Genomic DNA, 27,600 nt, shown 5'->3' with positions numbered 1-27,600 from the left:
GAGCCTTTTTAGGCGGTTCTTTGATACTTACAACTATGGATGGGGAGGATTTCACTCGTCCTGTGAATTCAGATGCAGTCAAGAAATACTTCGCCTAAAAAAAATAATAATAGCTTGCTAAGTTGCAAACCCGAAAGGGCGGCTTAGGCAAAAATGAGCGTCTCGGTTGATTGAAAACCCGAAAGGGCGATCCAGGCAAAAGTTAGAGACACAAAAAATATATAATAATGATATATGTATCCTGCTAGACTGAGTACCCCATCCTGGGGCAAGCTAGGCAAAAATTAGGGATTTAGCAAGTAACTGCATCCTGACAAGACATGGTTCTACAACTGCCGTCCGTCAGAGATTCTTGCTCATTATCAACCAAAGCTTCAAATACATCGGATTCAGAATCGGTGGAGAAATGGTCATTATGTTCAATGTAGCCCTTTTCCAATATATATCACCAATTTCAAATTTGTAAAGATCTATGGAGTCTTGCCATTCGCAGACTACCATTCTATCAAATAAATTTGAGCCTTTTATCCAAATATTGGCACTCTTATCTGTTTCTATTCAACAAATGTTTTGCATGTTTTGATTAAGAAAATATCATTGTTTTAAACGATCAAATTTTTTATAATTTGTTTTTAAACAAAGTGAACATTCACAATGACGAAAGGATACTTAGGAGATCCTCAGTGCTCTCCCAAGGGTGGTACGATCCCCAACAGGGTAATATTTTTGTCCATATTCCTGGCATGACTGTATCTCCTCCCTCCGGAACCCCTTGTGGTTTATCCTACAAAGTGGATTGCTTGTTGAGAGTCACCTCTCTTCCCTTCAGCAGAGTAGCAATCTTTCTTCCTCAGCAGTTTGGATCTCTTTGGGCAAGAGCGGTATTTGGTGGTTGATCCCGATAAATCCTTTATCTCCTCGGATAGATTCCCCAGTAGAGTTGTTGGTATGGTGGACCGTGTCTGTGATAACTCTAGTCCCCAACTGGAATGATTGATGATTCATCCCCTGCAGAGTTCTTTGCTTCCTGGTATCTCTGATCCCCAGCAGATTGGATACTCTCCGGTGAACTTGGCTTTCTCTCTTGAGATGTAGTACCGGGTGGTTGATTCCTGGACCTGGTTGTGTTAGATATGTCTGTCTGTCAGCATACATCATACATAAACCATGCATATTCATGCATAATTATAACGTTCAGATATTCATGTTGCATTCTTTGCCATATATCGTTGTTTGCTGTCTCCTGCTATTTAGTGATATACTTCCCCGAGCAGATGTGTATGTCTGATCTCTCCGTATAGAGTCAGCTCCATAAGCAGAAAGCGTCTATCCTTTCTTCCATATTCCCCACCGGGTTATATCCTCGTGGATGTTGATTGTTTTTGTTCCTTCCCAACACATATACTGGGATGGTTTTCCCCATTGAGTTATATCCTCACCGGGACAAGTCTTGATTTGGTGTGCCTATCTAGTTTGATCCTAGATCGGTCTCTTGAGACTCTTTTCCTGTTTCCCCGTGGTAAATGAAAAATTGCTCAATAATTAGTAATTATTATCCCCGACGGAGTCTGTGTTTCTCTACCCTCATATCGGTAGTTGTAAACCCTATTTCTTCCCTTTTTGCAGAGTAACTATTTTTGCTCATCTTTAATTGGTGACAGTTATCTTCATCCAATATTCGGTGATGATATCCCCTCATCTGCTTGGATAATTGCCCTGATTACGCAATTTATCCCCAGCGGGTCATCTCTCGTCTACCTTGTTGTTGTTGGTAACGATTGTTTCTCTCCTGAATTGGTCATCATTATATACCTAGTTTCGGTATCCCGATGCCTTTCCTTTTCGGTCGATTTATCCTTTATTAACCCAGTAACCGGTTGTGGATAATCGCCCATGCGAGTATATTATCTATGTTCTAACTGTAATAGATAGTATATCTCATGCACTCTCGGGTCTGAAACCTTTTGTTCTTCCCCAGTTGAGTAAGATTCGTATCCCCTTTATGGAGTTGAATATCCATCCTATAATCGAGTTTGCTTTTAGCACTCTTGTGGATGGTGAGTGTCTTGGGAATATTCCCCAATTAGCGTCTTGGTTGGTCACCTATTATATGCCCAGTAATCGATATCCCTGATGTTCCTTCCTCTCTGCTCCCTATTATGACTTTTTGTCCCCTGTGCAGTCAGAATCCCTGAGTTGAAGTATACCTTTTAGGTTTTCCTCAGACGTTTTGAAGTTTTGATATCTCTCACCCTTATACCGGTCTTGGATATTCATCTCTTCCTGAGCATGTTGTATCTCTCACCCTCATACCTGGCGTTCAGATCACATGTCTCCTTGAGCTTATTACCCAGTAACCGGTAATACCTCGTCCCGCTGCTTCCCCAGGAGTGTCCTTGTGGACATCCCCAGCGAAGTCCCTTAGTGGATTGTTTTCATCCGGATTTTATCCGAAGTATCCGCTGTGGATAGTTTTTTGCTGTATTGGCATATTCCCCAATACATGCATCTTCGAGTCAGCTCGAGTCTTTCCATTGGATCTTTTCCCTTTGGAATTCTATTCCCCACGCTTTGAGTCGTGACCTGCTCGCGCATTTTTATCCCTTTTCTATCCCCAAGAAAGTCCCTAGGGTCTTGGTCCCATGGAGTGAATTGCTCATATGGATTATCAGTGGCTTCTGATTTCTTTGCTTTTGTGGACACATATCTCCACAGAGTGCTACCATTTTTCATACCTACATTTGCATCATGAGGTCTCTTAGGGACCAAAATTCGTCTCTTTGTTATTATTTAAGCCCATTCTACCCCGTCGAGACGAAGATTTTAACCTTCACTTCTCCGGCTAGAATAACCTTAAATAGGGGCATCTGTAAGACCCCAATTTTGACCCTAAGATCCCCCATGGCATCATAACATTGCATTTGCATTGCCTCAAGGATCTTTATCATCTTGGTTCCCTTTGCCTTTGGGTGGGACTCCTTGTGATTGGTTTGAGATCACCAAGCATGCTTGAATTATACATCATTGTTTCTCTTACTTTTGTTTACTAACCAAAAGCACAAAAATGTGTCACTAACATCTTTTGTTTGAAGCTTGAGTATCATCCAAGACACTTTGTGGGTTTTATTTAGATGATCAGTCAACACAAGGGAATGGCTTGAGATACTTCCAACAGGTTCAAATGGGGTCTATTCGTCAGTCAAAACGTTAATCTTGAAGGAGCAAAAGTTTGTTCATGAGTTGTCATACTCGCTAGGCGAGCAGAATGGGTCGCCTAGCGAGTCCTAAGAAAAGCCACCAGAATCACCTACGCTCAAAGGAATTTCTTGAATTGTCATGCTCGCTAGGCGAAGCCCACGTGTTTAAAAAAAACGAAAAGAAAACGAAAAACGAAAAGAAAAAAAAAACGAAAAAATAAATAAATAAATAAATAAATAAAATATAACAGAAAAATTTTGGACTTGGGTCTCTCTCATTTGAGCCCACAGGTCCACAAAAATCAGGTTATAAATTCAGAGTTTCAGTGAAACAAAAGAAATTCTATTCCTATTACCCTGGCAGGGAAAAAGATAGTGAGAGAATAGCTAACAGAGTTCAGAGCAACCTCTAGAGACTGAAGGGAACTCATCGGCAAAGAACCAATTCCCTCTCATATAAACCCTCAGATTTCTTTGCAAACCCAACCGGGCAATTCAATTTCATTCGATCTCCCCAGTCAGGTTTGCCTTATTCCCATTACTTTATGCTTTTAATTTGAATGCTCTGAATGTATGAGGTATTATGGGTGAATTTGATACCCTTTTGATGCATGTGTTTGACAAGAGGTTTAGGCCTCCTACACTTGGTTGCTTTTTGTAAGCTTTTTGTGAATTTTAATGGCATGATTCATGTGGTTACATTTTGATTTAGGGGCAACTCTTGATTACCCTATCTTGTTTCTCTAACCTGTTTGTTGAGTTTTGTTTTGTGAGGGCTCATATGACTCTTGCAGAGATGGCTTGCCTGGTGTTCCACTTTATTTGTGGGATACCACCTGGAGGTTTATTCCGATTACCTGTACTGACTCACTTTCTTTGATGGTGCTAGCTTGAGAGATCTATGGGTTTCTTATCTCTTTAATTGTTGTTACTTCGGATCTTTATCCGTACGGTAGATCAATCGATCCCTTTACTTTTCCCGCATGTTACCGATTTCTTAGGTTTCGTATAGCGTCTCGTGGCATGTCATTTAAGGTAGCGCGGTTCCTTCATCTAGGACTGCCTTTTTGCCTGAGCATCCCTAAACACCCCAAACTCATTGATTTTTCTTCTCCTAAGAACACATTATCTCCTTCTACTACAGGCGAGTAAGTCTCCAAAGGTCGAGCATCCGGTAGATTGCGTAGTAACGTCGTTCACCCCAAAACACAACCCTTACCCCATAGGTGGTCGAACTACGTTTTGCTCTGATTTTCATCCCAGATGAGATACGTAGGTATAAGACGCGATGTCTTAGCGAGCACACTCCTCTTTAACCCATAGGTAGTCGAGCTACGAAGACTCTGATTCTCAGATTCAGATGAGATACGTATGCAGTGGATGCGACGTCCGTGCGAGTCATTTTCTTTTGACCCTTCTTTTAGTAAGTAGTACATTAGATAAACATGCACGCTTTTCTCATCCCTTCAGTCATGTTTGCACAAATAAATTTTCACAAAAAACAACAACCTTTGCAATAAATGTGAAAAAGGGCTCTCTAGGAGTACCTAGGATGCTTTGGGTGCCTAATACCTTCCCATTGCATAACCAACCCCCTTACCCAGATCTCTGACATTTTTACTAGTTTTTTATTCGATAAAACTTTTAGGTTTTTGTTCGCTTTCTAACCATTCCTTTGGATAAATAGAAGTGCGGTGGCGACTCGACTTGTATGATTTACCTTGGATTTAGTCAATATCTCTAATGGTAACGAATACCCCACTACACTTCCTCATCTTGACCAGCGTGGATGAATCCACCACTCTTGAACAACCCATGCTTATTGAAGGTGCCAGAAGAATACCCTATGCCAGCCCGGGATTTATTGTCTTCCAGCTTAATCATTTGCCCCAATCCAGTAGTTGTACCATGCTCAATGGCCAACTTGGCATCTTTATAGGACGCAAATGAAGAAGTTCCTTTCTTAGTAGGCTCAGCAATAGATAAAGCTTGGAACGGAGTTCCAACTTCATCCTCAGCATCTATGTAAGAAAAGGAAGACAAATGGCTAACCAGGAGAGCCTTTTCTCCCCCTACCACCACCAGCTTCTTGTTTTGGACAAACTTCAATTTCTGGTGTAGGGTGGATGTCATGGCGCCTGCCTCGTGAATCCATGGTCTGCCCAACAGACAGTTATACGATGGGTGAATATCCATGACCTGAAAGGTGATCTGGAAATCACTCGGTCCAATCTTGACTGGGAGTTCCACCTCTCCAATCACAATTTTACGGGACCCATCAAAAGCTTTAACTACCACTCCACTCTGCCTCATGGGAGGCCCCTGATATGACAATTTAGCAAGAGTGAATTTTGGCAACACATTCAACGATGATCCAGTGTCCATAAACATATTGGACATGGCATCATCTTTGCAACTCATAGATATGTGTAATGCCAAGTTGTGGTCTCTTCCCTCCTCGGGGAGATCAGCATCACAAAAACTCAAGTTGTTACAAGCGGTGATGTTTGCAACAATACTGTCAAATTGTTCTATTATGACGTCATGATCTACATACGCCACATCCAACACCTTCTGCAGAGCTTCTCGGTGTGGTTCTGAATTCATCAACAAAGATAATACGGAGATCTTTTGATGAGCCTCAGCATCTCATCACAGTCTTCATTCGCATTGCCATTCTGGCCAACAGAGACAGGAGTTTTTACAACAGAGGCAGGCTTAGCGGCAACAAGTTCCAGATTCGGAACATTCACAGCAGTCCCAACTAGGCGTTCAGCATAATCAGCAACATCACCCCTTCGAACATCAGCTTGGGGTTTCGGCGGAGCCGAGAAGACACGACCGCTACGGGTCAGGCTGCTGACGTCGGCAATATTAACAACAGAAGTAGAGGGCAGGGGCACCTCCTTCCCATCCTCCAATGCCACAACATTGTAGCGATAGGGAACCGCCTTCTCATAAGAGTATGGCACAGGGCCAGCTGGTTTAATGATCAAAGAAGGAGAAGTCTTTTGCTTGCTACCATCATACCTAATGACAACAGGCTCAGGGATCCGAAATACTGGAGATATTACATTGACTTTATCAGCATCTTCAATAACATTTCTATTCTGAAGTATCTCAATGACTCCTTCATCCAGCATTTCTTGAACATCTTTGCGGACTTGGCGATATCCTCTCTAATTGACAGTGCAAACTCGGCATCTGTCGTGGTCATGCTCGTAATGACTGTACTCACACAGCAGTCTATGCATCTTGACCAAAGATTGTCGAATATGGCTGACATATTTGACTTTGTATTTACCAGGGCAACCCTGGACCATGTTGACAGAGGATTTCCCATGCTCGGGCAATGGATTCTTCTTCACATTAGGACCTACTTCCTCGAAACACAGAATACCACATCTCACAAGGTCTTGAACCTTGGTCTTCAGTGGGTAGCAATTTTCCACGTCATGTCCGGGAGCACCGGAATGATAAACACAGTGTAATTTGGGCTTATACCACCACTGAGGGTTGGTAGGTATAGCTGGTGGGTCTCTGATAACACTGAAATTTACCGTATTTTCGACTCCGATTTCACATGCATTCTAGTTGTTTTATTGTTATTTTGTTGTGTTATTGTTATGTTTTCCTTTGTTTTCAGGTTTTTACTTTAATCGGAGCCCTGATCGAGAAAAAGAGTGAAAAAGAGCTAAAAACCCTAAAATTCAGCATTTTGTACTTGTGGCCTACCCCATGGCTGGCGCCATAGACCCTGCCATGACGTGTCCAAGCTCAACTTCCCTCAACTTCCACGTTCCCCACTACTTCCACTAAGGCGCCTCAGATTGGCCTTGTGGCGGGCACCACAAGAGGAAAAGTTTTCCCTCCCATTTTCAAGTTGAAGGGCATCCTTGTCATTTCTGTCTTTTTACTTGCTTATAAATAGAAACTCGAAATCACTTTTACAATGATCCAAACTTAGAACAGAGGCAAACTAAAAGCAACTTTGTTTCACTTAGGCATATATTCAGTATTTTAAAGTGGTAATCGCTTCGCATTGGAGTGTTACCACAATTGTGTAATCGAGTCTGTGATAGAGTCTGTAATCGAGTTTGGAGCACTTTGGAAGGAAGTTAATCCTGCCGCCATTTTCATTTCCGCTTTGCAATTTATTCAACCCTCCGATTGGAGCAGGTTTTTATTACTTGTCTTTATCTTATTTATTTTCCCACACTCGATTTACTTTATTTATTTCTCGCACTCGCTTTACTTTATTTATTTCCTCGCACTCGCTTTAAATTATTTATTTCCTCGCACTCGCTTTAAATTATTTATTTCCTCGCACTCGCTTTAAATTATTTATTTCCTCGCACTTGCTTTAAATTATTTATTTCCTCGCACTCGCACTACTTCTATTTACTTTCCGCACTCGCACTACTTTTATTTAAATTAATGCACTTTTACTTTACCATGTCTAACTAAATTTATAAGGATAGAATGTAAGGATCGTAATTGAACCGATAATCCATACAATTGTTCGTAGAAGCACTTAAGGGCTATTTTAACTTTCAACTTAAGTTTTCCCGCACTTCAATTCCGTTGGGTAAGATCGAAAGTCGTCCAACGTCTTTTTAAACTTAATTGTTTTTAACTATTTCAAAAACAGCGAAAGCGCTTTGTCTAGTTCATTAGGAGTTTTTAACTTAAGAAGAAAAGAGATTTTAAAACTATTTTCAGACGCGTTTATAATTTTAGAGTCTGGTTCGTGAGAACCTCTTTGGGTTAAGAAATCCAGGTTATAATACTTTTCAACTTAGTCAAGATACTATATTTCTTAAAAATAGGTTTACTACTCTAACGCAATGCGCGCCTTTTTATAAGTGACAATAAGAGGGTTTGATTAGGGAGTACAACTCGGTTCTGAATACGCGAAAGCGACAGTTCCTATTAAATTAGTTCTTTTCAAAGTAGGAAACATTGCCCATAAGTAATTCTATTAGCAAGTACTTGGATTATTAATTGATTACGTGAATTACATTCGACCTTGTCTTTATTAATTAATCTTTATTCAACACTTTACTTTTCATTGCACACTCCAAAAACACCTATTTTGATTGCCTTTGATAAACACCATAACAATAGATAACGATAGATTGACACTTGGTCTCTGTGGATTCGATAATATTTTATACTACTCTGACGCGTTCGTATACTTGCGAAACACCGCATCAAGTTTTTGGCGCCGTTGCCGGGGACCAATTTCGTCAAATTTCATTTTCCTGTTGTTATATCGTTTAGACTTAGGCTATTTCCCGCCGGTCAATGCGAAGAACTCGCAGCACCGGAAGTTTAAGCTTAGTATACCCTCTGGCGGAACCTGGACGTTACACTCGCGCACGTTTATTCTTTCATAGAATTAAGAGAGCTATGGCCGAAGATCAAAACCAAAGACCTCTTAAATATTTCTCTCAACCATCTAATGAAGAACCTAGTTCTAGTATAGTAAACCCAACCATCCCAACTAATAATTTTGAACTTAAACCATCCCTGTTGCAACTAGTGCAACAGAGACAATTCGCAGGTCTCGCTACTGAGAACCCAAACCAACATTTAAAAATATTTCTTCAATTAGCAGACACTTTTAAAACCAATGGAGCTTCTCCTGAGGCAATACGTTTAAGATTATTCCCTTTTTCCCTCAGAGATAAAGCCATATCATGGTTAGATTCCCTTCCACCCAATTCCATTACGACTTGGAATAACCTTAGAAGAGTTTTTCTTGCTAGATACTTTCCCCCGATTAAAACCGCCGTTCTCCGAAACCATATAACTAGATTTACCCAAAACCAAGGAGAATCGTTGTTCGAAGCTTGGGAGAGATATAAAGAGTTGTTACGAGCATGCCCACGTCATGGTTTAGAAAATTGGTTAATCATTCAAACCTTCTATAATGGACTTCATTACAACACAAAGATGACCATCGACGCTGCCGCAGGCGGTGCTCTGATGAACAAACCTTACCCTAAAGCTAGCGCCCTCATCGTTGATGAATTACTTTTATTTAAATCAATTTTTGATGAACATGAAAGTTGTTCATATGGTCCTTAAGAACATATTTTCTCTTGGGGTCATCTCCATTTGACAAACACATAAAAAGTTAGGTCTCAGTGTATTTCAAAATAGTCAGATGAATTGACTGATCAACTTCTCAAGTCCAAATCTCATATCTTGATGAATTGATGATTGAGGACACTCAAATAAGTTCAAATATGCATGAAATGATGAATTAAATAACTTCCCTTGATTGTATTTGACCATGGGTTGAGGTTGCTTCATGAGCAAGGCACAGTTGAATTAGGGTTTCCTTGGGAAACAAGCCTCAAACCCCTTGGTTTGATTTGATCAAAATGATTAATTGAGATACTTGGGAGGAATATTTTATGGATGAGAGCTTTGGGAACCATTTCCATTCTTTCTTTCATCTTCCCTTGGCCATATCAATGCACATAGGGTCTCCTAGAAGCTTTAGACCTTGTGACTGCTCAAGCTACAAACAAGAGATGTTAGTGACATATTTTTGTGCTTTTGGTTAGTGAATAAAAAATGAGAAAAACAATGATATATAATTCAAGTATGCTTGGTGATCTCAAACCAACTCTCAAAAGATCCCACCCAAAGGTAAGGAGCCAAGATGCTTATGATCCTTGAGGCAATGCAAATACAATGTTTATGATGCCATGAGGGATCTTAGGGTCAAAATTGGGGGTCTTACATAATGAAATTTTCACTTTGTCCATTTGGACCATATCGTGTGATATATTATGTTTGTGTATACTTTGTTTGTTTGTGTGGTCTTTGACCATTAATGTACATAATAACAACAAAACCCCTAAAAAACTTTTGTGTGGACTGTTGGCTTGATCTTGGACCAATGGACTTAGAATTTAGGAAACATTCCTATGCTAAAGGACTTGGCCAATGCCAACTTATTAAGAAATCAAGTGCTTGCAATTTGAAACTTCATCTGATACATCATTCAAGATCTCTCTGATTTCATCTACAACATGATCATTGTGAAGTTGTTATTTTAAACCTGTGACTTGTGGAATTCATCTGTTACATGGGCTACCTTGAAGAAGATCATGGAATGGATAAGTTTGGATGTGGCCATCTTTATTTGATGTCTTTCTCTTCAAGATAATATAATTGTGCATTTGTGTGTTGCTTGATTCTAAAAGTCCAAGGGAATTATGGGTTTCTATTGACATTCTTGTCTGTTGGATTGCTACCCACTTGGTCATATCCTTTCAACTCTAAACTTTTAATTTTGTACATAGGATTAGTCTCTTAATCTTCTCCCCATTTCTTTAATTTTAAAATATCTCCCTCTTTTTCCAAAACCTTCTTTGATTGAACTTAATTTGCTCTAAACTTTGACCACTTTTGCAAAAAGATAGAAACTTTGGCCTTATGCCATTGCATTTTCAAACTTCTTTTCTTAAATCAAATTTGTAAATAGACTTAACTATACTTTACTTAAACTTTCAAAAAGCCAAAAAGAACTAACTCATTCAAACCATTTTTAGGCCTTTGTGCCTTTCAAACTTAATTTTTTTGTTAAAAGCAATGCATCCACTTTGAAATTTGTATCACAAACTACGAGGTTTTGATCCCTCATTTTTATTTTGGTACGTCGGCACAAGACCGAAGGTCTTGCCAAACACAAAAATATAATTAATGAATTCTTTTCTCATCCCCCATTCTATTTGTTAGTAAACATCACTTTGTACAAAATACATATGCACACAAAAAGGGCTTCCTAGGAGTACCTAGGACACTTTGGGTGCTAACACCTTCCCTATGTGTAACCAACCCCCTTACCTGTAATCTCTGACTTTTTATTAGTTTTGATTTGAAAACTTCTTACTTTTGGGTTTTGTTCGTACTTTTTCCCTTTTCCCTTGGAAACAATAAAAGCGTGGTGGCGACTCTTGTTATTTGATTTCTAGCTTATCCATAGCTTGATGATCATGAATTTACCGCTACATAGTTTCCATTGGTTGTTTTATGCTGATGTGTTCCCCGCATGTGTGTGTCCCCTGGTCAACGCGTACGCATATGGGCCTCTTAATCATGACCATTCATTTTTTTTACTTTGCATAACTGACTAGATCCAAGGGTTGGCCTTTGCATGCATGTTATTTATGATTGAACCTTTTTATTTATTTTCTTTAAACATATTAGTTGATACCTAAGGGCACTTGGCCCAGTGGATAGGGAGTTGATTCATGACCCCAAGGTCAGGGGTTCAACCCCCAACGTCGTTTATTATCTCTTTTTTTCAGACTTTTATTTTATTTTTTCATTTCTTCTTCATTTTCACTTATTTTATTTTCATTTATTTCATAACTTATTTCTTTTCTATCCAACATGTTTGTAAATATACTTAAAATATTTTTCACCCATATCATTTATTTTTACTATCCATTAATCATTTTATATTTTATCACTTTTATTTGGACACTTATACCCTTGTTCTTAATGATGGTTGATGACATTTATTGATCATGGTCATTGGTTTTTTAGGGTTGATAAAATCTTCAATATTTCAAACATGTCAATGAATGATCAATGGATCATTCATGACACTTTCAGGTGTTGATAGGTTACCTATATTTAACCATGTTTTGAACCATTTGATGCATATATGAGACTTCACTTATTGATCCCTACTTGTTGATCTATTTGATTGTGTTGTTTCCATTAACCACTAACCATTAATACTTGTGTTTGAATGTCTAACTTGTATATTATTTAACTTGTGAACTTGTAATTATTTGGGTGATATAATCTCTCACTTGTCAAATCATTGATAGATGGACTTGGGGTTGTATAACTTTCTTTGGTTCAAATCTATTGATAGATTATCATGTATCATCTTCAATATTTTGCATCAATGATAATTTATCCCTTGATGCGCCATATTTTGAGTCCTTTGATTTATGGATAGATAATCCCTAGGTAGTTACCTAGTACATTTGTTTACTAACCACTAACTATTCATCACTAACCATTGTTATTGTCGATCTTATTTATCATCTTGTGGTTTATTTTCTTGTCAACTTATTGTATTGTAATTTACTTTCAAGTACCCCTCATCATCATCATTGTATATATAATCTCATGCATATTTATCATTGTCATTTACTTATTGTCATCATATGATCAAAAACAACAAAAAGAAACATGATAAAATTAAAAGACAAAAAAGATGCATTCATCTGTGACCAACTGTTGGACTTAGACAATTTCATTAGGAACCTTGCATGTGGACCTTGCCCTATCTCTTGACACTTTTCCCTAACTTGGATTTTCATCTGTAACTTGCAATATTTTATTGTAAGAATGGCATCATGGCACTACCCTAGGGAGACATACTCTATAAGCCCATTATCCATTTGTTAGCATATGTCACTTTACACACACAAGACTTTCTCTTGGGCTACCTTACAATGAGACCCTTTATTTCTTGCTTCGTTACTCTGTAAATATTCATGTACGTAACCATTTAAAAATCAAAAGCAATAAACCCTTGATCCAATGTCAAGTGGCATTTTCTCAATCATATTCAAAAATACAATAAAAATACGATTATTGTTGTTCACCACGAGCCTTAAGTGGTGGGGAATGAGTAGGGATGGAGATCTCCTACCCTTACTCTAATTATTTTGGACAAAAGACGCTTGACATGTTTGTTTGAAATATTCTCCTCCGCCCATAGTCTTTAGTGCAATCTAATCACAAACAATATTTTCATAAACTCTAAAATCAACATCAACTCATCAAACCTCGTTTTTGCGCCTTTGGGCATCACACTGAAACCCTTTTTCAAGGTAAAATCAACCAACACACAAATATTTTCTACTTCGAACTACGGAGCTCTGATTCTTCATCACCCGATGAATGATACGTAGGCACAAGAGCCTCAATCCATGGCGAACACAATAATAATAATAATAATAATAATAATAATAATAAACCACAATCTCATTCTTTCACAATTTCTTAATAATAAGGCACTTTTATAAATAAATACCCACGCACACAGATAACTTAAATGGTTCCCATGGAGTACCATGGATGTAAGGGGTGCTAATACCTTCCCCTTGCGTAATCAACTTCCAAACCCATATTTGGTTACGAGACCAATCCTTATCCTTTTATTTTTTTCTCTAGAGGGTTTTATCGACTATTTTTCCTCTCCTCTCTTTTATGAGGAATTAAATAAAATTTGGTGGTGACTATGTGTAGTCATTTTTCTTTTTAACTTTCAGTTCACAGTCGGTCTAGTTGATTTCGATCGCGGTAGCAACAGAGAAGTGTCCAAGTGTTCAAGATTGGTTTAGCTTGCTAAATTTGTATGAACTACAAAAGGGACATATGTTGGGCGCGATGCTCCAGCATGTTAGTACGACATTTGGGCCTTTCTCAACAGACGCCAAATTGCTTCATTTTGGAGTATGTTCTGCATCATATTTGTTAAAGATTTTATTGTTATTTATTTAAAATATGATTAGGTGATTTGTTTGAAAGTTGGATGTAGATTAATTTGGATTTAAATGGAGATTTAAATTTAAATTTAAATTGAAACAAATCATATCTTATTGGAGATATTCAAGAAACAACTCAAATATCCAACAGATTTTGCATTAATTCTGGACGAAATCAAATATATTATCCAAGTAGAAAACCCCATAATTATTATGCTATATAAAGAGCTCAACCCTACATTAGAAAGCAAGCACTCACATTGAAGATCTTAGTGTTAGGATTTACAAAAGTCCTTGTTATTTTTATGTACACCTCTGTTTCAGTAACTTGGCATAGAAGGTTTATCTAGTTGAGTTGCAATATTCGACATTGTTATATACTCGTATATATTTCAGTAACTATGCATAAAAGATTTGTCTAGTTTAGTTGTAATACTCAACATTATTTCATCTTGTTAAGATTAGTTGAGATATGGAAATAACAATCATTTAAGAAACACTAAATAAAAAAGGAAGTCTTGTGTATTACTAACCAAAGATGACCTTCATATCCTCTTTCATAACATCTTCCACTAGCAAGCGTGTCTCCATGAACCTCTTCCTTTGTTTCCTTGACGTTGCCCCGAAAGAGAAACATCGTCAATAAATAAGGCTACAAATTTCCTTTTCATATGGGTTTCTTCCTATGATATATCATCCAAGTTATAGAATTAAGACCCATCATCCACAAAGAAATGACTTTGGCACCAGAACTAGGAGAATTTTCCCGATCATCGATAAGGAGACTCGAAATCTATGTTGCTTATGTTAGCTTGAGCCACATCAATAAAGAGGCAAACCAGATAGTACCATTCCATGAAGTTATTCACAATATCAAAATAAACCTTAAATATCTTGGTATTCTTCCAAAAAGAGAGATTAAACCTTGACCTTGTGTTGAAGCAGCAGAACTCTATTGCAATTTATAGAGGTGGAATAAGAGTGATAGCGGTGACATACATTTCTTGTATTCTCATAAGTATTGAAAAACTTTGATATAAGCCCAATTCACCAGGAGCAGTTGTAAAAGATTGATTACTAGATGATTTAGAACACCCACCTCAATGTCGTTAAATGGGAGGATGCAACCTATCAAAGAAAAATAAACATTCACGAAGAGGGATGACACTTTAGTAAATGTGTGGTACATCCAACCTCACCGATGAGGGCAGAAATAATATCAATCATATCTTGATCCACCCACACAGAAGAGTTATCTCTTGCCACCTTTTGGATTATGAGTTGAGAGTTGTCCATATCAAAAGAGGTTGCTAACATATAAAAGAAATGATTGTAAATAGAAGCACATGATTGATATAAAGACAAACTTTATGCCTTCGGCAAAGTTCAAATATGGGGATTTTTTTTTGCCAAAGTACAAAAAACAAGATTAAAAACTACAACTCTCCTCTTTATAAACTCTAATAAAGAAAGCAAGTATATATCAAAATGAAAGAAAGGTTCAGGCGTTACCTTGAAAAGGATGAACTTAGTGACCCACAAGTTGTATGCTCCATTAAAAGAGGTGGCACGAGTACGTCAAAAATAATGACAAATGGGACGAGATTGGCGAAGAAAAAACGAGTTGTAGACACGAGAGAAGACGTCTTAAAGATTCACAAATGGCGAGAAATGGGAACATGGTAACTCCAGAACTCCTTATATATTTCCCTAGAAAGATGAATCATGTTATCCACAACGTTGGGAAAGGTGAATCACACCTCCGAGATCGAGATTACTATGCGGACTATTTGAGAGCATACACATGTCCTAGTACTAAAAGGAATTAATCATTACCGGTCAGACGTGTGGTCACATATTGAGATATGTTTGCGAAACATTACTCATCACGAGGGAGAAATTTAATGCACATGTTTCCATTGAAATCCACGGTCCATCAAGGCTCTTGTATTACATTTTGATAGAGGTTGGACTGAGGATAAACATGGTAAATCCTTTGTTCTACGATGTAGAAACAAGGGCTTGGGGAACAACTATTTTGAGTCGTCTGCAAGGCCCATGAGGAAGGTTCATTAACAAGTGTTAAAAAAGATGACGTAGGGAACAAGTAGACTCTCTCTATTTCCATGGACACACAATGACACCCTCTATCACGTCTCTCACCATTGGATCTAATCGAACGACAATCAGCATAAGACGTTGAATCACACATGAACGATTTTAGCCGTCCATATTATATAAAGATCACTCTTCGTTATTTCAAGTATTCAATCTATTTTTACTTTAAAACTACTTTCCACCCGTTCATTGACTTGGACGCTAAAATGATAACCTTAAAGAAAAAGATTGATCGATCATATTTGAACTCTATTTCATTACTTCATCACCTATCTATAATTCAGAAGAAGAAAAAAACCCTCAAAATTCAAAAATCACTCGGAACAATCAACTAACAACACACTAAAAAAAAATACAATTTCAATATATTTCATAAAGGTAAAGAAAATGCTCTATAGTCTATACACCAAAAAGACAATTTATTTATTCCTTTATTTTAGTTAAGAATTTGGAGGCGTGCGTGTGTGGTTGAGGAGAAGAAGAGCGCGTGCATGCATAGAAGAAAAGAAAGACAAATAAACGTGGGAGCAGTTAAAACTCAGGTTAGTATGTCTGACACGTGGGGGAAGGTTTAGTGATGCAACTAAGAGGGGAGAAGCCACATGAACCCCATCCATTTTTGTTCTCACTCATTCATTCATTGCTTACTCAGTACTCAGTATCTTACATCATATCTTACTCTACCCATTCTCTTCTTCTTCTATCATATCAACCTCAATTAATTCTTCAGTCCAAAAAAATAAAAAATAGCATGTGTGTGGACTTAATATAATTATAGACATTTTCCTTCCAAGATGTAATATAAAATAAACTAATTCAAACGTAGACGGACACAGACAGCATTACAATGATAATACACAACATGTCAACATGGATTGCATGTTGTACGGATGTCGACATTTTCAATATTCAACAATCCATTCTTCCCAACCTCCACCCAATTTTCTTCTTCAAAAACACTCCTTCACCTAACTAACATATTTCATAATTCAACTAGTTAATTATGATGCAAATATATATATATATATATATATATATATATATATATATATAATTCAAATAACACTAAGATGTAAAACTTAATAATATGACATATTCGATAATTATTTACTACATATTTATATAATAAAATTTACCGTTGGATTGAAAATTATTATCTTATAAATCATTTTTACAAAATTTAATATTAATCTGAAATTATTTGACATGTTAACAAGATACATAAAAATAAACGTCTTACAAAACTCTATGAAAACCGTTAATTTTCATCATTCTTTTTAACATATCAAATGATTTTTGATTTTATAGACGTGATCTATATAATAATAATTTTCAATCCAATAGTAAATTTTGTTATATAAATATACAGTAAAAAATTATCAAAATTGTCATATTATTAAGTTTGACATTTATAAATCAAATGAGATTAATATGTTAAATTTAACAACATAATATTTTTAATAATTTTTTTATCGTATATCCATATAACAAAATCTCCCATTATATTAAAAATTATTACAATTTATTAATAGCTTGATCACCAACTCATAATAGATTAAATGATGTAGTTCTAGTTTCATACGCCTCCATATAGTTTGTAAAGTTAATGCTTTTAGCTTGATCCAGCTAATTAAAAATTTAAACATTCTAAATCAAACTTTTGAAAAATCACCCAAACCCTAATCAGAATTAAGCATGAGTGAGCCGTGGGTAATTTCTTAATTAATATTCCAATAACAATTGGGGTGTCCACTTCAATGCCATTTGGATAATTTAATATATAATAGACATAAATCAATCAATTTATATACCCTAACATTGTTGTCACCGGCAACACCTAGCTTCTAGGAAACGTTCTATCTATTCTATATTTTATTATACGATGTTAAATCATTAGTGGAAAATTAAATAAGAAGACTATGGATTGATGATTGCTTGATTGAATATCATATTATTGGGTCATAAATCGTACGTGTCAATGCCAAATTGTACTATAGTTTATTTGTTGGATTATAGGTTTGATTAACCTAGTTAAGGTATATTTGTGTCGGATCTTTCCGTGATGCTTTGAACTATTGATTATAAATATTACATTGAATTGAAAATAATTTATATATAGGTTTGATATCCTCGATGTAGAGATTAATTATTCGAGTTTGAAAAAATTATAATAGATAATAAAATTTAATATTATTACATTATTATGACTGAGTTTAAACAAAAAGGTTAGGATTTACTCTTATGTATTTTTTTATCTATAAACAAAAAAATAATAATTTTAAAAAATCACGGTGAGTATCATAATCTTAAAGACAATGTTTAATTTAATAATGTCAATTTTTTAATTATTAAACTAGAATTTGAAGATATCCACATATTTTTATTAGTAATGAAAATGTATTATTGGAAAAATATACTCCACACCCGTCTTATTGTATTCAAGTCTTTTTTTAAATAAAACTTTAAAGAGTATATGGAAAAAGGCACATATATTGTTAAAAAATATGACCATTACAAATTTGAAATTATGTTTTAATAAAATAAATGTTTATGCAACTTTTATTTACGACTGCTGATTATACTAGACTATAAAACTTCTTTTAACAAACACAAAATATGTTTTATATGTTATTTTAAAATATCAATGATTTATTAAATTGTTTTCTTTCTAGTTGTTATGCTCCTAAATTGTTACTAATCTTCATTTCTTTTTTGAAATCTTCATTTTTCATAAATTTATTTTAAAAAAGAAGATAATTTAAGTCATATCAAAAGTTCTACATCTTTTTTACCTAAACCACAATCACCTGAAAATTTTGACTTAATCTAAAATTTGAGATCTTGATAATTTTTTAGAAAAAAAAATTTATTCTATTATTTTCATAAAATTCAAATACATGCGAATAATTTAAAGTTCTTTGCAAATATCTCCTCTTTATAGAGTTAGGCCACAAAAATAGAAGAAGGAAGCCTATAATCAATAGGAAGGACACTAGCTAACACTTCCAAACCAATTCAAAATGTCACACCATACCCCCTATCCTCCAACACATTTTAAAGATTCCTAATTTAGGATTACACGACACTTTAAATTATTTAGCATTGGAAATTAATATTGTTATCAATGATAAAATAATATATTAATAAAGAGGTAGTAATCAGAGTATAAATAATTCTAAAATATAAGAAGTGTTTTAATAGACTACCAACAATATAAATAAATAAGAATCCAACGATAAAAAGAACAAGAATCTTCAATTTAACAAAATAAATAAAATAGATTCGGAAAAACGCTCTAGCAATTAAACACCAGTCCCGTAGTACTTTGGTTAGAAAATCACAAACTAAAACACTTAATCCAATGAATTCATCATTATATATGGTAGAATTAGAGTTTGACTTAACTCATCTTTATAAAATCAAATTTTAAGGTGAAAGGTGTCACTCTATATAAAAAGGATTATATTTTTAATCAAGGTGAGACTTAAATTTTTCTCAATACACCCTTTCACGCACATCACTATTGGGCTTGGTGCGTGGTTATAAACGTCGGGTGATCCGAAATTTATAGACTCGTGATATCATGATAAGAAGTGTGGTTGGGCCTAACTCATCCATAAAAAAAACTATTTCCTCCATTTTTTCATAGTTTTTTAAAACACCATTAAAAATGAGATTATTACAAGCTCCTAAACGATTAAGACTACATTGTGTCAGATCATAACAAAATCACTGATAGATTCGACTCTATCACCTAAAGAAAAGAAATACTCAAAAATAAATGTATGGTCTAAGAACCACATCGATCAACCCAACCATTGAAAAATCTTTATATATATATATATATATATATATATATATATATATATATATATATATATATATATATATATATATATATATATATATATATATATATATATATATATATATATATATATATATATATATATATATATATATATATATATATATATATAACTCAAGTAACAAAAAGATGTGAGACCGATTAAATCGAATCCCTTGTAAAAGGGACAATCAATCCCACCAGAATCAACAAGCACTAGCGTTTAAGACATATTCTCTTTAGAAGATAGTCTATCTTAAAAATGTGTAAAGGATAATATCAGATATTCAATTAACTCAAATAAAAAAAAATGATCAAGTTCTCAATTATAAAATGCATTGAAAAAATGATAAATAGAGTTAATTGAAAAAATATTATTTTTAAATTCACTTAACTCTTAAAATCTTATCTCTTGAAAGAACCATCAAACAAACAAAGACTTTTTTATTATTATTATTATTATTATTATTATTATTATTATTATTATTATTATTATTATTATTATTATTATTATTATTATTATTATGAATAAAAGAGTTATTAAATATTAATTTAAAAAGTACATCATGATTTTTATAAAATAATTATATTAACTTAATTTAATAAAAAAAATTATGTGATGGAATTAATTTGCAAGCATTATTGGGGATATTCCGATTGAAACTTTAGTCTAACATAGAAACCTAGGAAGAAACTGCTTTTGATATATATACTTTAGTTATGGGAATATCTTATTTTTTTGGTGATTACAAACTGCTAACTGGGAACTAATATATGCCGTAAATATAATTCGTACAAAGTTTTAATATTGAGTCTCCATAAGTTTCGATTATTCTCATGTAATATGGTTTAGAAGTTAACGAAAATCCATAAAGTTTGTTATATTATTTAATTGAAAAAGCAAACTGCATGCACAGAAAAGTAGTACAGTACAAAATATAACATAAGATATGTAACTATTCTTGCTGACCCCGCCATAAACTAACTGTTGTTCCTTAAATTTAGCTGAACAATCGTACATGAAAAATAGTCAGGGACTTCAACTTGGTGTACGAATGGTCATTCATACATAAGTGAGTTGTAACTTAATAGCGTACGAACTCTAGATACACCCTTACATGTTGCTTGTGTGATTCATCTACAAAATAATTGTAACTTTTACTTGTATTTCTAAAAGCTTTTTGTAATAGTGACAAGTGACAGATCTAATACACATATATTAAATTTGTTATGACATTTTAATTTAAAGACTTTATTCGAGTTCTTTAAAATTATTTTTAAAAAAATTGAGTATGAAGTTGAATATTTTTTGAATAGTTGAATACATTAATTAATAACTTTATCGATATTAAACACATAAAAGTTGCGAATGTTAGTTGTATGAAAAATGTGAATCTCCTTTCATTTGTGATTGTATTTTTTATATAAGAGTTTTGACTTGTTTGATATTAAGATGGATAAAAACTATTTAAGTGTTTGTTTCCTTTTGATATATCTTAATGGACCGACCTGATTGACTTGGCTCGTTAGTTGGCCCAAGTGGGCTACACCTTGTTGGATAAGTTAGAAATTCGGTCACGTTCTTTCAAATTTGTTTTAGATTCAACTTAAATTATCGGATTGTACACAATCTCTCAAGCATCAGATTTATAAGGGGAAATGTTTTATGAGGGAAGATTTGATTGTACATGTGTCTCAAGAATGAGACATGTAATGGAAAGATGATTTATGGGAAAAGACCATATTGTACATGGTTTCTCAAGAGTGAGACTTGTAAGGGAAAAATACTTTACGGGGAAGATTAGATTGTGCCAGCTCCTCATGAGACATATAAAGGGAAAATATTTTTATGGGGAAAGACCAAATTGTACATTTTCAATTATTCATATGAGAAATGAATCAAAGTTATTGATCTACGTGCTTGCAGGTATAATGATATCCAGATGTTCACAATGACTTTCATGATGACAATACCTAATGTCAAACGACATTGGGAGGAGTCCCTAATGATGATCTTTGGTCCAACAACATTTAATGATGGTGCCTATCTAATAAGTTATATAAGCCTCATCAATAGAAGAATTAAGATCTAAATGAAGTGCTAAATCATTAATGAATCAAGTAGAGGAACTTGAAGCTTCAAGGTTGTGAAAGAAAGGAAGTGTAAAAGTTTGCATGGTCTTGCGTCTGAGTGATCAATGCATTAAAAAGGTATAAGAGTAACTGCAAAGAAACTAAGGTAATCACACACACACACACACATAAAAGTGTCTTTGAAACCTCTTTTATTTCTCAAAATATCTTGAAAACAGTGTGGAACCTTGTTTTGCAAGTTATTGTTCAAGTAAGCTCTCTTAAAGATGAACATGCTTTTTATGATGACAATAAGTATTTGATGTCAACAACTAAAGTCAAGTGTAAAGAGGTTAAAGATGCAACCAGATCAATAGTGTTTGATAAACTTGTTTATATTATGATGGTGTCTAAATGAATTATAAATCAAACCTTATCTCAAAGTATAACTCAAGCAAGTGTCTAAAAAAGTGAAGTCTCTGACAAGACTTGAAGTGTGTGAAAGCTCGCCCTGACGCGTCTAACTGAATAGTAGTGTAAAAGCATAAGGATTTTCTCGTAAAGTTATATGGCAAATCACACACACACACACACACAAGAAACTTTTTAAACATGATTTTCTCAAGAAAATATTTCTAAAAATTTCTTGAAGTCGTGCCAGATGACTTGGGAACTCTCTAAAAAGTTCAGGGAAATTTTTTGTTCTTGTCAATCGATTGGCACTTCACCCAATTGATTGGGTCATTGTGAAAATATGCTTTAAACATTTAGGTCATCATATTAATGAGTGGTAATGGCTATAGATATTTTTTTTCCTTTTAAAACAAACCAAATGATTATTTTAGGTCAACCAATCAATTGGCTCAAGTGTCAATTGATTGGCTCATGTGCCAATCGATTGGCTCATCAATTTTTGCCACAAAAAATTTCCTCTCTTTTGTCAACCTCTAGCCTATAAATAGAGGTACCTTTTCACATATTTTTACATCCTAAAAGACAGGTTTTGATTCCTCACTCCTCACGCTCTCTCTAAAATATTTCTCTTTACTTTCTCTCACTATAATTTAGCCATAGTGCTTTTGAGAAAGTTGTTTTGCAAGTTAGGCGGTTGTAATTCTGGAAGTGTAGAATTGTAAATTCAACAAGGGATTTTATTTTTATCTTGGTTGAATATATCATCCATTTAGGGATTATTTATTTGGGTTCGAAGATAAACTCGTTAAAAGCTTGGTTTTGGAGATTTAGTTACTAAGTCACCGACTTGATTCGAAGCCTCGGCCTGTTCAAAAGTATTAATTCGGTTCGATATCAACCCATGGATAAACCTCATCTTGGTTGATGGTTATCATGTGTAAAACCGTTATTCGGTTTAAACTCTGACCGTTGTTAAAAGCTTGTTAAGGATGTAAATCAGGCCGAATTAAAATCTCATAGGTTTATGAGTTCAGGCCCGATATTAAAAGAACATACAGGTTCAAGATTAGCACGTGTAAAATCTTGTTTTGAAGCTTGAATACTAACCTCTCCAAGTTCTTTGCACTACGCCAAAAAAGACCTATGAGAGCGCTTTTTTTGGCCTTTAAAAGCGCTTAAAAGCGCTGCCGTAGGTGGCGCTGCTATAGGTTTTAGCAGCGCTTTTTGTTTACTAAAAAGCGCTGCTAAAGGTTGTCAATAGAGAGCGCTTTTTAGTAAAAAGCGCTGCTAAAGGTGGTATATAGACAACCTTTAAGAGCGCTTTTTACTAAAAAGCGCTCTCTATTGACAACCTTTAGCAGCGCTTTTTAGTAAAAAGCGCTCTTAAAGGTTGTCTATTGACAACCTTTAGCAGCGCTTTTTACTAAAAAGCGCTGTCTTTTCCTCTAGTAAAATAACAAAACACTGCCTTCAGTTTAAGCCTACCATTTCAACCTGTAATATTTTTTGGGAATAATCCCATAAACCTGTAAATCAAGCCTCTCTAATTCAAGCATTTGGAGTCATAATTCAAGCATTTGTAATTTTTTAAACCAACACAAGCAAACCAACACAAGAATGAACACATTTGGAGTCATAATTCAAGCAAACCAACACAAGGATAGATAGGCACTGAACACATTTGGAGTCATAATTCAAGCATTTGTAATTTTTTAAAGCAAACCAACACAAGAATGAACACATTAATCTATCCATGAAATTAAAGATATCACTAAAATTATAAAGAACTATACACAAGTCAAAACTAATATGTTATACGGCCTATTTGGAGTCATAACTAATCTGTTAAAAATATAAAGAACTATACACTTGCCAACCAGAAACCATTCTTCATCAAAGTATTCATGTTATTTTGAAACCATTATATACTAATTAATCTTTTCTCAATAAAATATTGACACAATTCCTCCTTGATTTGTTCCAACTGCAGTCTCGTGTAATGAGCACACTTGTATTCATCAAAGTACTACATAACAAAACATAATATGCATGATTTAGTTAAAAGTAATAAATAATATGAAATATTCGACAAATATTAAAACAAATCCTAAGTTATAAATCCATACCGTGATTGGAATCTCTATTTGATTCATATTAATGATTTCCCTCATAAACCTCATTACAAAGTATCCGCAATCGATACCGTTGCGCTGTAGAGGACACTACATAGAAAAATAAATAAGAATGTATAGTTATCTTTTCTTATCAAGTAGCATCACTATTATAAGCAAAATTGTGAAAATTAAAGTACCTGCACTTTTATTTGTGTATAGTACAAAAAGATTACTTCTGTAGGTAAGTACCAAGTCCATTCAACATGTCATCTCTAATTATATTAAGAAAGTAAATCTCTAACTATACAACTCCTTAACAAAGATAATCTTTAATTATATTAAGAACGCAAAATCTCTAACCATAAATCACCGTACTATGACAAGCTAAACTTCTAAAAGACAGTAGGATAATACAACACCTTTTGTCCAGCTGCAAGAAGAAATGATGCCATATTATAAGCTTGGCCCACACAATGAGTGGCTATAGGAGTCTCCAAGCTCTGCATGGTATCATAGAGAGCCAAGCATGGTGTAAGCTGCAAATGATGAAATTTTAAGCAAGTTAAATACCTGATAGTCAAAAGGAACATGAAGAAAGAAACAAAAGGATGTAATTATTGATCTCCTAACACTAGAATCATTACTTACCTCCCCACCAGGACCATTAATGTACAAATAGAGAAACCTGGTGTTATCTATACTGTCAAGATACAGCAAAGTTGCCAATATTTGATTACTAAATTCTTCATTTATCTCTTGTGCAATGAAGACAACACGTTCTCGATACTGCATCAAATAATGCACAAGTTCTTTTTAGAAATTAACTTAATGACAAAGAATTCGATGTTTATATGAGATCCATGACTGTATGACAAAGTAAACCAATATCACTTAGATAGGTAGTCTATTATCTTTGAAAAAATGTGTTTGTGTCTGTGTCCGTGTCCATGTCAGAAACCGATTTTTCAAGTTATTACTTGTGTCAACATGGCTTGAGTGTAGTGTTGGTGACGTATTTTCGGTGTCCATGTTTCATAGTATATGACTATTGCCTAATGATAAATATATTCAGATATAACAACTTACAAGGGCATTCCATAAATCAATCCATTGCCAAGAATCTTCACCAGGTGTTTTATAGCGTAGTCTAGGAGTTCCAATGGGCATCATTAGAAATTGTGCCCTAACTGGCTTCTGGTTAGCATACCTGAAAACATGAAAAATTTGACACCGTTTGCATCAATCTTTTTATACAATGAAATGTAACTTTTGTAAAAACCCTTCTAGTGTATTTTGGCGTAAAAACAGTGTTTTCAGATTTAGGGTATCTGAGAATTACCGGAAACTGAGAACTTTGTTAACTTTACCGAAAAACTGAGCATTTACGCTAGATGAAACGGAAGACGCTCCAAAAGAACCTGCAATTGAAAATAGTGAGCGAAAAACGAAAGAAAGGGGTGAAAATTGAATAAGAAAAAGAAAGAAATGGGCGCACGTGAAGATTGGAGTTTCAATCCAGAGTAGATTTTAGTGGAAACACTGCAATGGAAAAAGCGAAAACACGGTGAGAATTAGTTGAAATTGAATTGAATAATTTACAGGAAGGGATAGAAGAGGGAGATTTTGACCTAGGTGGAGAACAAACACGAGGGGTTGAAACGGCGGCGTAAGGTGAAACCGCCATGTTGAAGTGAACGACGAGGTAACGGATAGGGAAATGAAAGTTGAGCTGTGTTTCAAAACTTCAACAAGGAGTAAAAAGTATTCCTATTTGTTTTTTATAATAATAAATTTAATCATGTAAGATAATTTAATTAGAGATTAAAGATAATGTCGATTAAATTAAATTAGTTTTATATTATCATATAATAGAATATCATCAATAAAATTATAATATTTTATTATACCATATTAATATTTTAAAATTATTTTTTTATTTTATAGAATATTTGGTAATTTTTGGTACATATTTTTTACCATGACCTATGAGAGCGCTTTTACCATGAAAGCGCTTTCATAGATGTGAGACTGAGACCTATAAGAGCGCTTTTACCTTAAAAGCGCTTTCATAAGTGTGAAACCCATGAGACCTATAAGAGCGCTTTTACCTTAAAAGCGCTTTCATAAGTGTGAAACCCATGAGACCTATAAGAGCGCTTTTACCTTAAAAGCGCTTTCATAAGTGTGAAACTCATAGATGTGAGACTGAGACCTATAAGAGCGCTTTTACCTTAAAAGCGCTTTCATAAGTGTGAAACCCATGAGACCTATAAGAGCGCTTTTACCTTAAAAGCGCTTTCATAAGTGTGAAACTCATAGATGTGAGACTGAGACCTATAAGAGCGCTTTTACCTTAAAAGCGCTTTCATAAGTGGAGACCTATAAGAGCGCTTTTACCTTAAAAGCGCTTTCTTTACATAGGCGAATTTTTTTTCAAGCTATTACAGCGCTTTTTTTAAAAAGCGCTTTCTTTTTGGTGCTGCCAAAAGCACTTTTTGGCGTAGTGTTGTGGAAAGAGAACTAACCACTTCAATCCATCATTTGGAAGGAAGACTCGTCGCTTATCTTCGTGTTTGTTGTTTGATTAGAGTTAGCCACGAAATTCATTTTTCTTGTATAAAGGAGTTTGAGCGTATTTGTGATCTATTAAAGAAAGCAATAAATCATTTAAGCTAGAAATAACTAAATTAGAAACTAAAGAGAAACATGTGAGACTTGTGTCTCCATGAAAATGGAATTAATTGATTTGCATGAAACTCTATGTAAGTTTACCTAAGGGAAAAAAAAGCTTGACTTTATCCTATCAAGTTAAAAGTCTTCCTTAAAAAAAATGGACTAGGATTAAAAAAGGATAGAAAACCTAGTAAAGGTGTAGATCACAAGAAAAAGAACCATTCAGTTTATAAATGCACACACTACAAAAGAGTTGGCCATTTAGAGCCATTATGTTTTAAAAAATTAAAAATGTCTAAACGTAATAACCCTTACCTTCTGGAAAAAATAACCCATCTGGACCTAAGAAAATTTGGGTACCAAAGGTGAAACCTTAATGTTATGTAGGTGTGATTTTCAACTCGAAGCTTTAACAATAATTAATGGAGTTATGCAAAGCAAAGATATACTCTTAAGTATAAAATAAGTCTCTGATCCAAGAATGTGCGATGATGGTGAATATCAACAATGATCAAAGCAAGAGTTTTAATAATATCTCAACATTTATGATCCTTAGTGATCAATAAACCTCATAATAGGTTAAGTGGATATGATTGTGATGGACTTATCCATCTCGTTTTTTATATCAA

General features: G+C 34.6%; 1 protein-coding gene and 1 non-coding gene across 2 annotated transcripts; both read right to left on the bottom strand.

Moving 5' to 3' along the window:
* Positions 1-8,993: 8,993 nt before the first annotated feature.
* On the bottom strand, positions 8,994-9,100 carry LOC127077778 (small nucleolar RNA R71). The gene has a single exon (XR_007787551.1). It is a non-coding gene; the product is annotated as a small nucleolar RNA R71 (small nucleolar RNA).
* A 15,575-nt stretch (positions 9,101-24,675) lies between these two features.
* On the bottom strand, positions 24,676-26,020 carry LOC127135654 (ATP-dependent Clp protease proteolytic subunit-related protein 2, chloroplastic). The gene is made up of 6 exons (XM_051062310.1): positions 25,927-26,020; positions 25,794-25,837; positions 25,638-25,716; positions 25,385-25,505; positions 24,947-25,084; positions 24,676-24,834 (listed from the first exon to the last, which is right to left on the bottom strand). The coding sequence occupies exons 1-6, from the start codon at positions 25,980-25,982 to the stop codon at positions 24,691-24,693; spliced, it is 582 nt and encodes a 193-aa protein (XP_050918267.1). The 5' UTR covers positions 25,983-26,020; the 3' UTR covers positions 24,676-24,690.
* Positions 26,021-27,600: the final 1,580 nt, after the last annotated feature.

This window comes from Lathyrus oleraceus, chromosome 4 (genome assembly GCF_024323335.1).
Source record: "Lathyrus oleraceus cultivar Zhongwan6 chromosome 4, CAAS_Psat_ZW6_1.0, whole genome shotgun sequence".
Taxonomy (NCBI): Eukaryota; Viridiplantae; Streptophyta; class Magnoliopsida; order Fabales; family Fabaceae; genus Lathyrus; species Lathyrus oleraceus.
This window is presented reverse-complemented; position numbering and strand designations above follow the sequence as displayed.

What these genes read in the sequence shown, in the direction of transcription:
- LOC127135654 (XM_051062310.1), bottom strand. Translation starts at nt 25,982, where the DNA reads ATGGCGGTTTCACCTTACGCCGCCGTTTCAACCCCTCGTGTTTGTTCT. An exon ending in CGTGTTTGTTCTCCACCTAG is followed by an intron (nt 25,838 to 25,926) that starts GTCAAAATCTCC and finishes TTTCCATTGCAG; the next exon opens with TGTTTCCACTAAAATCTACT. An exon ending in AACAAAGTTCTCAGTTTCCG is followed by an intron (nt 25,506 to 25,637) that starts GTAATTCTCAGA and finishes TCATGTTTTCAG; the next exon opens with GTATGCTAACCAGAAGCCAG.